The sequence below is a fragment of the Saimiri boliviensis genome, chromosome 21, assembly GCF_048565385.1.
Source record: "Saimiri boliviensis isolate mSaiBol1 chromosome 21, mSaiBol1.pri, whole genome shotgun sequence".
Taxonomy (NCBI): Eukaryota; Metazoa; Chordata; class Mammalia; order Primates; family Cebidae; genus Saimiri; species Saimiri boliviensis.
The window spans coordinates 13,811,302-13,821,740 of NC_133469.1; the positions used below are offsets into that span (position 1 = coordinate 13,811,302).

Consider the following 10,439-nt stretch of genomic DNA (forward strand, 5'->3'; position numbering starts at 1 on the left):
CCCACCCTCCACACACAAGCACATGCACGAATGTGTGCACACGCGGCTGCCTGCACGTCGTCGGCGTGTACACGTCAGCACACCCCTGCGTCGGCACTCCGAGCCACCTGCATGTGCACCTGCATACAAATGTCCCCAGACCTTCCCCGGTGAGGAGGAGGGACTATATTGGAGCAGCCGAGGGTTCTCTGACAGGCAGCCTCAAGGATCTCTGAAGTGGGAAGCCTGGAGACTCAGCCTCCTCCAGTACAACCTTGCTACCTGTGGGAGGGGAAACTGAGGCTTAGAGAGGGGCAGAACTGGCCTGGGGTCCCCCAGGAGCCAGTGGCCGTGCTGGATGGAGGCCAAGAGCTCTCCAGCCCTGAGACCTTTGCATAGCACAGCCAAGGACAGAGCTGCTGTCTGCTGCCTGGGCACCCCTTCCTGCCTGGCTGCCTTGTGGCACCCCGAGGCTGGTCCTGCAGCGACTGGGGAGGTGTGAGGCTGGCCTCAGAGGTCCTGATTATCACAGCCTCTGACGTAGCATCAACCTTTAGTCTAGCGGGCCCTGTGGACTCTCTGTTCACCTTTCACCATCCCAACCAAAAATGGCCTGCCTGGGACTTCCTGTGGGATTAACCTCTGCCCCACACCCATTTCCCTTTTCTCTGTTCCTGCCCTCTGGGGCTCAGGGCTGTAAATTGGTTTTGCTTTAATGGCAAAGACGTAGACATTGTTTTAAAGCACCCTTTCCTGGACTTTCCCAGGAGGAGGAGGAGGAGAGGGAGGCAGAGGTGGCTCTGGTGAACAGTCCCCGGCTTTTTGTGTCCAAATTTCTGGATTTCTGAGACCTAGTCTTCATGTCCCTGGCTCCTGCCCAGGGCAGAGGGAGGGAGAACTGGGCTGTTTCCATAGTTGAGAGCACAGGGTGCGAGCTGGTGCTGGGCTCTGTCTAAAGGGCTGTGTCCAGCGTGCTGGGCCACCTGGCCAAGTCTTTCCTGGGTCGGGGACTCAGTTTCCCCACTTGGAAAGTGAGGGTTGATCCTGATGGCCTGCTGCGGTGCCCCCTGGGCTGCTGTCCCTGCCCTTCTGCATCTTGGAAACGGGCAGCATGGGTCCTCGGCATCTTCTCTCCTATCAGACGGGCCGGAAAGGGACCCACTTTGTTAGATGCGGAAATAGACTCAGATGTTGTGGTTTGCCTAGCTAATTGGGCTGGGTAGATAGATGGGGTGCCAGGCCTCCTGACTCCTGGCTTGGGCTTAATGCCTCGGGAGCCTTGATCCTGGTCCAGGCTGTGCTGTGTTACTTGGGGCAACTCCCTGTCCCTCTCTGGGCCTCTGACTCTCCAGCCATGGAAGGGGAGCCGGGCCTCAGCCATGCTATTCCAGAGGGCTGGCCCCCTCCCAAGGATCAAGGTTTCCCAGGGGAGGCACTCTGGGGAGATGACCGGGGGTAACTCTGGCTTCCCCGAGGCTTGCCTTTCTTTCCCTTGGCGCTGCTCTGCCTGTGGGATGAGCTCTCCCCACACTCTCCCACAGCGGGAGACCCCGGCTTCTGCATCCCCTGCTTGGGGGGCCTCACAGCTGCGACGTTCTGCTCCCCCTCCCCCATGGAAGCTGAGACAAGGGAATTATTTTTGGAACAAGAGCGGTTACACAACAAATGAATTATTTATCTTTTGGGCATGGAGGAAAGAAGGCATGTTGCTGAGCTTCTTAATTTCTTTATCTGGGTCCAGGGGTGCCTGCTTGGGTCGGTGGACACAGATGCATAGGGGCCTGCTTGTCGTGTGCAGATCGTAGGTGTGCTTGTGTGTGTGTGTAGCTGTGTACGTGTGCATGCTGTGGAGGTCTGGCTCAGGTGGGGGCATGTGGGTCTCTGTGCAGGTGGGGGGATAAGCGTGGCCTCCGGTGTGCTGGGGAGGGGTGTGCCCGCACCTGTGCTCACCTGTTGCTCTCCAGCGTCCCTTCTGTGCCCACGGTCCTCAGACTCTGCCCCTACTCCCCCTATTCTTCTGTCTCCCTCCATCCCAGCCCCGGGGCCCCCTCCTGCCTCTTGCCACCCAACCAGCCTGGCTTCTTGGATGTAACAGGGACTCTAGAGTGCTTGCTGGCACAGAGGCCCTGGGACGGGGTGTGGAGAAGGGATGGGGGCGGGGGGAGCCTGTGCTGGAGCTTGACGGGGCTGCTGCGAGCCCTCACACTGATCTGTCACCGCTCTCCATGCTGCCTTTCAGGAACCAGGTGCAGATGGGTCTCTTCCTTCCTGCCCCCGTCTCTCTCACTCCCCGCTCAGTGCGCTCTCTCCAGCCACCTATGGGAATCGTCTGAAGTTCTAAGCCCGGAAGCCAACGAGGAGGAGGAGGAGGAGGAGGAGGAGGAGAAGAAGGAGGAGGAGGAGGAGGAGAAGTGAGAAGAGGTCAATCCCTGAGAACCTGCGCACCTTCTCAGCGGGAGACAAGGAGCCACGCTGTGGGGGTAGCAGGCTGTGGGGCCCCCACCCTTCACCCCAGCCAGGCCTAGTGCCTGCCGTAGCACCCCAGAAGGCCCCCAGCAGTTGGCACTAGCTGTCCCCACCTTTCCTGGGGCCCCCGTGCTGGGGGTCGCCCCCAAGATGGTGGCGGCCCCAGGGAGGACTGTGCTGCCCGCCCCAGCCTCTGGCTGCTAGGCACCACCCCCCATGCCTCGCCCTGCCCCCCACTCCGAGGCCCGCGCCATGCTGCGTCTGGGGCTGTGTGCAGCGGCGCTGCTGTGCGTGTGCCGGCCCGGCGCCGTGCGCGCCGACTGCTGGCTCATCGAGGGCGACAAGGGCTACGTGTGGCTGGCCATCTGCAGCCAGAACCAGCCGCCCTACGAGACCATCCCACAGCACATCAACAGCACCGTGCACGACCTGCGGCTCAACGAGAACAAGCTCAAAGCCGTGCTCTACTCCTCCCTCAACCGCTTCGGGAACCTCACCGACCTCAACCTCACCAAGAACGAGATCTCCTACATCGAGGACGGTGCCTTCCTGGGCCAGTCGAGCCTGCAGGTCCTGCAGCTGGGCTACAACAAGCTCAGCAACCTGACGGAGGGCATGCTGCGGGGCATGAGCCGCCTGCAGTTCCTCTTTGTCCAGCACAACCTCATCGAGGTGGTGACGCCCACCGCCTTCTCCGAGTGCCCCAGCCTGATCAGCATCGACCTGTCCTCCAACCGCCTCAGCCGCCTGGACGGCGCCACCTTTGCCAGCCTCGCCAGCCTGATGGTGTGTGAGCTGGCCGGCAACCCCTTCAACTGTGAGTGCGACCTCTTCGGCTTCCTGGCCTGGCTGGTGGTCTTCAACAACGTCACCAAGAACTACGACCGCCTGCAGTGCGAGTCGCCACGGGAGTTTGCCGGCTACCCGCTGCTGGTGCCCCGGCCCTACCACAGCCTCAACGCCATCACCGTGCTCCAGGCCAAGTGCCGGAACGGCTCGCTGCCCGCCCGGCCCGTGAGCCACCCCACGCCCTACTCCACCGACGCCCAGAGGGAGCCGGACGAGAACTCGGGCTTCAACCCCGACGAGATCCTCTCGGTGGAGCCGCCGGCCTCATCCACCACGGACGCGTCCGCGGGGCCCGCCATCAAGCTGCACCACGTCACCTTCACCTCGGCCACCCTGGTGGTCATCATCCCACACCCCTACAGCAAGATGTACGTCCTGGTGCAGTACAACAACAGCTACTTCTCCGACGTCATGACCCTCAAGAACAAGAAGGAGATCGTGACGCTGGACAAGCTGCGGGCGCACACCGAGTACACCTTCTGCGTGACCTCGCTGCGCAACAGCCGCCGCTTCAACCACACCTGCCTGACCTTCACCACGCGGGACCCCGTCCCCGGCGACTTGGCACCCAAAACCTCCACCACCACCCACTACATCATGACCATCCTGGGCTGCCTCTTCGGCATGGTCATCGTGCTGGGGGCCGTGTACTACTGCCTGCGCAAGCGTCGCATGCAGGAGGAGAAGCAGAAGTCCGTCAACGTCAAGAAAACCATCCTGGAAATGCGGTACGGGGCCGATGTGGATGCCGGCTCCATCGTGCACGCCGCCCAGAAGCTGGGCGAGCCCCCCGTGCTGCCTGTGTCTCGCATGGCCTCCATCCCCTCCATGATTGGGGAGAAGCTGCCCACCGCCAAGGGCTTGGAGGCCGGGCTGGACACGCCCAAGGTGGCCACCAAGGGCAACTATATCGAGGTGCGCACAGGTGCTGGCGGGGATGGCCTGGCTCGGCCCGAGGATGACCTCCCGGACCTCGAGAATGGCCAGGGCTCCGCGGCGGAGATCTCCACCATTGCCAAGGAGGTGGACAAGGTCAACCAGATCATCAACAACTGCATCGATGCCCTCAAGCTGGACTCGGCCTCTTTCCTGGGAGGCGGCAGTGGCGGTGGGGATCCCGAGCTGGCCTTCGAGTGCCAGTCCCTCCCTGCAGCTGCTGCCGCCTCCTCGGCCACTGCCCCCGGGCCGCTGGAGCGGCCCAGCTTCCTGTCGCCTCCCTACAAGGAGAGCTCCCACCACCCGCTACAGCGCCAGCTGAGCGCCGACGCGGCCGTGACCCGCAAGACCTGCAGCGTGTCTTCCAGCGGTTCCATCAAGAGCGCCAAGGTCTTTAGCCTGGACGTGCCCGACCATCCGGCCGCCACGGGGCTGGCCAAGGGCGACTCCAAGTACATCGAGAAGGGCAGCCCTCTCAACAGCCCGCTGGACCGGCTCCCACTGGTGCCGGCGGGCAGCGGCGGGGGCGGCGGCGGGGGCGGCGGCATCCATCACCTGGAGGTGAAGCCGGCCTACCACTGCAGCGAGCACCGACACAGCTTCCCCGCCCTCTACTACGAGGAGGGCGCCGACAGCCTGAGCCAGCGCGTGTCCTTCCTCAAGCCGCTGACCCGCTCCAAGCGTGACTCCACCTACTCACAGCTCTCCCCCAGACACTACTACTCAGGGTACTCCTCCAGCCCCGAGTACTCATCCGAGAGCACGCACAAGATCTGGGAGCGCTTCCGGCCCTACAAGAAGCACCACCGGCAGGAGGTGTACATGGCCGCCGGCCACGCCCTGCGCAAGAAGGTCCAGTTCGCCAAGGACGAGGATCTGCACGACATCCTCGATTACTGGAAGGGGGTCTCGGCCCAGCAGAAGCTGTGAGCCCCCTCCTCCCTGGTGAGGTCGGAGCCAGAGGGCTGGGGGCCGTCTGGGGGAAGGGTCCGGGCGGCCAGGGCGGGGAAGCTGACTCGGGGGCTGAGGCCCAGGAGAGGACGCACACGCAGACCCGCACGCACGCACGCACACACACACACCACTGACCACCACCCGACTGTGAACAAAACCACATCCGACAATAACGGACAGGAAAACAAAGACACATCTTCCTTAAAGTTTACAAACTTGATACCGAAACCAGTCGTCTTTACTGTGCTGCCCAGGGACTCTGCTGGGGGGTGCAGGGCTGGGGGCCGGCGGGGGGAGGAAGGAAGCCAAGAGAGGGTGTGGGGTCTGGGGGTCTGGGGGTCTGGGGCTAGAAACAGGTGTGTGGACCAAGAAGGCCGGGATAGAGAGAGGCTGAAGCCCCTCTGGGGCAGAGGGAGGCTCTCCTCCCAAGCTGGGGGTCAGGTCTCTTGAAGATTTAGCATTAGACAGGCATTGGGCATTCATGTCTCCTTCTACTTTAGGGAGAGGGGGATACTGAGGCCTGGAGAGAGGAGTTGACAACCCCAGGGTCACATAGCAGCTTAGCCTCAAGTCCCTCAACTTCCCAGCCCAGTGCTATCCCCGACCCCCCTACCCCACAGCTGCCTCGTGGGAACCCGCCTGTCCCATGCCCAACCCCCGACACCCCCTTCCCACCCGTGGTCCCTTGGGGCCGAGGGACTTGCAAGTCAGGCAGGTGCTTTTCCTTCCTAGAAAGCCACATGGCAGTGCCCCCAGAGCGTGCAGCTGTGATTCAGAATCCTGGGGGCTCTTGTCCCCTACGCTAGCACCCGGGAGAAGGGAGAGGGTCCTGTTGATGGGAAAGGAGCCGAGGCAGGGTGACATTCCACCAGCCCACTTCAAGTGTCTTCCGTGTGGCCTGGGAGGAGTGAGGCGTGTGGCGGCAGGCCGGCTCCCAGGACACCTCAGGTGCAGCTCCCACCCAGCTTCTCTGATCCTCTGAGACCCCCACCCACCGCAGAAGTACAGCGGTGCACTGTGATGCCTGGGGGGCTGTAGGGAGGAGGTGTCGTGGGGACAGCCTGCCCGTCCCCGTGGCCCGCATCCCCACCTGACTGACCCCATCGTGGGATCTCGGCTCCTGCCTCAGCCGGCCAGGGAAGGAGGGCTTTCTCACCCACCCCCTCTCGGCTGCTCTTTGCAGCCTGGCCCCCTGGCCAGAGGGGCTCCCATGTTTCCATAGCAATGGCCACTCCCCTCTTTCTGACCCCCAGCCAACATCAAACAAAGCACAAACAGTGAGGCACCCTGCTGGTCTGGGAGGGGTGGGGAGCAGGCTGGGTTTGTGGTGCCCCGCCCCCTCCCAGCCATCCTCTGTCGCCATGGTAACCCTGTGCCTGGCAGTTGGTGCCCAGAGTGACCGTTGGGCTCTGGGGTTCTCTGTCCGTGTGGGCGGTGGCAGTTGGTGGTGAGGGTGGTGAGGGAGGACCAGCCTGGCAGGAGCTCCTGGGGCCAGCTCTTTTGGGAGGCAAATCTGGGGTCCTGAGACTGGCGTCTTAACCAGTTGGGATGCTGAGGGGTGGGAGTCCATCATCTTTCACCTCTGGGTGGGAGCTGGGCCTGTGGGGCGTGGGCAAGTCTGTACTAGCAACTTTGCCCACCTGGCGACGTGCCCCTCGGCTCCCACCCACCTCAGCATGGGAGGGGGCCTCGGCTCTCCCCATGCCCCTGCCAGGGACCCCTAACCTTGGGGCTGTGGCCCACATGGGTTTCCTGAGATTCGGAGAGTGTGACTGAGGGGCTGGGGTGGGACAAGACGGGCAGTGTTGGTGGGGAGGGACTGACTGGGAAAGCGAGTGCCATCCTTGGGGGGGCCAACCGTCTTCCTGCTGAGGGCAAGGAGTCCAGGGGGACAGCGGAGGGCTGGCAGGCTCAGGCTCAGCTCAGCACCTCTCTCATCCCCACTGTGGGGTGAATGAAGCCCAGGGCTCCCTTTGGGGGTGACATTTGCCAAGAAAAGACTGTTCTCCCCAGGGCGAGGAGGGGAGGGGGCGGCATGGACGCTTGGAGCAGACCTCCCTCCCCCGGCCCCCCAAACCTGCCCCAACCCCTCCTCACACCCAGTCGGCACACCTGACAACAGCAAGCAAGCAGAGAAGCCAGGGGTGTGAGCAAGCAGACTCCCCGTTCTATTTGCATGACGATTTTACTGTATTTTTCTGAGCAAACATCTGTCGTGTACGTGCCAGTTTGTCCAGACTCCCCCGCCCCCTCCCTGACGCCCTCCTTTCTCCCATTGCGTCTGTCGTGATCTGACGAGCAGCTCTTGAAACCCAGGGAGGGGTCAGCTCTGCAAACACAGACCCAAAACAGGTGCCACCGAGACCCAGCCCTGCCCCACCTCCTGCCTCTCTGGGCATTGGGCCCGCAAGTGCCACCTCCCTCCCTCCCTCCATCTCCCCACCACCACTTGCCTTTTCCCTACTTCCTTCCCCTCCTCCATGCCAGGGAGGGCAGCCCGAGGGAAGCCTCCTTGAGGGCCCATGTCCGGGTGGAAGGGACCGTCCGTCCTGCTTGTTCCCATTTTGCAGATGAGGAAGTCAGGGCTCTCCGACAGGGGCCTGGTGACTTGGCCGGCCAGCTGCGGTGGAGGGTCGGTTACACTGCTGAGTATAGGAGGCCAGGAGCTTGCGGCTTTGCGGGGGGCTTCATGGAGAGGCTGGGGGCTTTGAGAAAGGAACCGTGGGAGGAAGGAGCCCGCCTGGGTGGGCCGCAGGGAGGGTCCCCGGCGGTAGGAGCGGATGCCTGTCCTAGCCGTTGCCCCATCCTTCCTGCCTGAAGAAACCTATCGAAACCTCAGACGCTCCGACCGCAGGGACAGGCCCCCGTTTGGAGAGCAGGACCCTGATACTCCAGGAGGGGAGCGGCCTTGAAGACTCAGTTCATGTGGTTCTTTGTGAGGCCGGGCAGGGTCTTAAGACTCAGGTCTCTGGCCTCCCCGGCCAGGCCAGACCCCAACTTTGCAGCTGGAGGAGGGCCCGCCCACCTGGACGCTGGCCTGCATCTGCGTCCCGCCTCCCGCTCGGGATGGGTTTTTTCCCAGGCCGGAGGGAAGGATTCAAAAAACACGGTTGAATGTTGCCATCTAGGAGTCCGGTCAAGCTTTGGGTTTGTGATGGTGATGGGGTGGAGCTGGGGCAGCTGGGGGGGCAGACACCCAGGAGAGGAGGGCAGGGGAGCCCCAGGGAGGGAGGGGAGACGGGGCCTCGTGGAGTCGGGGGGCCGGCTGAGCTGGCTGGAGGGATGTGCGTGCAGCGCCCCGGACCTCTGCAGGGAGGTCTCCGGCCTTGGGCCCGAACGAGGTCACACCTGGGCTTGCCCGTTCCTGGTACCAGTTGGAGACTTACCTCTGGAGCCGTTTCTGGGAAGTAGGGACTGGTCTGCTCCCCCCTGAAGGGCACAGCTGGTGCGGCTAGCCCTCTGTTGGAGCTCATGGCCTTCTAGAAGCAAAATATGGAGGCTGTCAGGAAGGCAAGAAAGTCTAGGTGGTGGGGACACCTATTCACATGTCCCGGCCTTTCGGAGTCGTCTTTCTCTGCCTACCAACGATCCCTCCCTTGCGCTCCCCTCCTGGGCAGTGTGGGAGGCCCCAGGGGGTAGGTCTGGGAAAAGGGCTGTCAGGGCAGCGAGGAGGGTGGGAATAAAAAGACTCACTTGGGAAGGCAGGGCCTGGATCAGCCCCGAGAGGCAGCAGCGCGGCGTGTCGGGCCGGCCGAGAGTCACCGTGTTCTCAACTGGAAGTTGGTTGCCCGCCCCACCCAGCCCCTGGAAATTTAACAGAGGGGGAGACAGAAGTGCAGAGAAGAAAAGGAGAGGGAAGGAAACTTAGAGTCAAGAAACCCGGCAGTGACAATGCTGAGGCCGGGATGGCATCAGGAATTAGGGACCGCAGGGACAGGTCCCCGCTTCTGAGGGGTCTAAGTGCAGGGAAGGGACAGACACAAAGCTCCCTGGTGACTGGTGCCTTGCAGAGAATTAAAATAGGGTGATGGGGTGGGGAGGGCCAAGGGTGGTCAGGGAGCATCCCCTGTGGAATGGGGGGGACAGGGGGCCAAGCTCTGAATGACCAGAGGAGACAGAAGGATGGGTGGGCAGTTGTAAAGACAAGCCTGGAGGGAATGGGGTTGCAGTGGGTGCCTGTCCCCCAGGCACCACCTCCATCCCCTACCACTCTGCCCCTGCCAGGCCTAGGAGGGTCCCGTCTCCATGAACGTGGCCCCGAGGAAGGAGGAAGCCGGTGTGAAGGTTCGGGCAAGGCTGCCTCACCTTACTGCCATCTCTCCTCTCTGACGAGGTGGCTGCTCCAGAGGTGGCTGAGCTCCAGGACGGGGTCCCTCCTCTAACCCTCAGGCTCGGATCCTGTCCTGACACACTCCTTCCCTGACCCTGGGTCCTCCCACCTCTAAGACAGAACCAGGGTGCACACTGCTTGCCTCTGGAGGCAGCCTCAGCCCTCATGAAAGGCCAGGCAGTCCTGCAGAGCGGGAGGGAGAGGAAGGGGTCCGGTAGGGTGGGCAGGATGGTCTGGGCCTCCTTCCTCCTGCCCCGCTGCCGCTCCACCCAGCACAGGGCTGGGCAGGGGACTGGAGTTCCTGTAGTGTCGGCCACATAGCCCTCCCAGCGTCCCTCCCTCCCACCGTCCCTCCCTCCCTCCCTCCCTCCCTCCCTCCCTCCCAAGCCTCCAGCCCCCAGGTTGGCTGTGGTTGGGCACCTGGTTTGGGTCCTGCAGAGCTGGGCTCCAGCCCTGGGCTCTGAACCTGTGAACCCTTGCTGTGTACGGACATTTCCTTCCTCTGAGGGCCTTGAACCCTCTCCTTTTCTTCTCTGTTTTTCAGGGGGGGGGGATTAACTTTATTTTCTCGTCCTCCATCTGCCCCTCCCTCCCCTCGATTTCCTGTTTTAAAACTGAATGGCACGAAATCGTTTTCCCCAACGCGGAGATTCCTGTATGGAGAGAATCAATTTCTATATTTGCAATAAATTTCTTATTTAAAGCTCTGGGGCCACGGTCTGTGTCCTGTTGTCTCCCTCCCACGTCGTGCTGCTACGACCCCCGCTGCCCATTTCACCATTTCGCTTCCCGCTGGGAGCCCCCCTCATGGGGCCAAGGCTTAGTGGGGCGGGGGTGGGTGGGGAGGCCACTGCCTGCAGTCAAGGGAAAAAGAAGGGGCTGTGCAGAGAGGGGGCCAGCAGGGAAGTCAATTCCAGGGTCACTA

At 62.6% G+C, this 10,439-nt stretch overlaps 1 protein-coding gene across 12 annotated transcripts in view; it reads left to right on the forward strand.

Annotated features, from left to right (window-relative positions):
• The window catches only part of ELFN2 (extracellular leucine rich repeat and fibronectin type III domain containing 2), a 59,774-nt gene extending 49,557 nt beyond the window's left edge, over positions 1 to 10,217 (forward strand). For all 12 annotated transcript variants that reach the window (XM_039463239.2, XM_039463240.2, XM_074391297.1 and 9 more), the window contains one exon: positions 2,219 to 10,217. In XM_039463239.2, the coding sequence (XP_039319173.1) occupies positions 2,662 to 5,160 (2,499 nt within the window). In that variant the 5' untranslated portion in view covers positions 2,219 to 2,661 and the 3' untranslated portion in view covers positions 5,161 to 10,217. The remainder of the gene's footprint in view (positions 1 to 2,218) is intronic.
• The last annotated feature ends 222 nt before the right edge of the window (positions 10,218 to 10,439 follow it).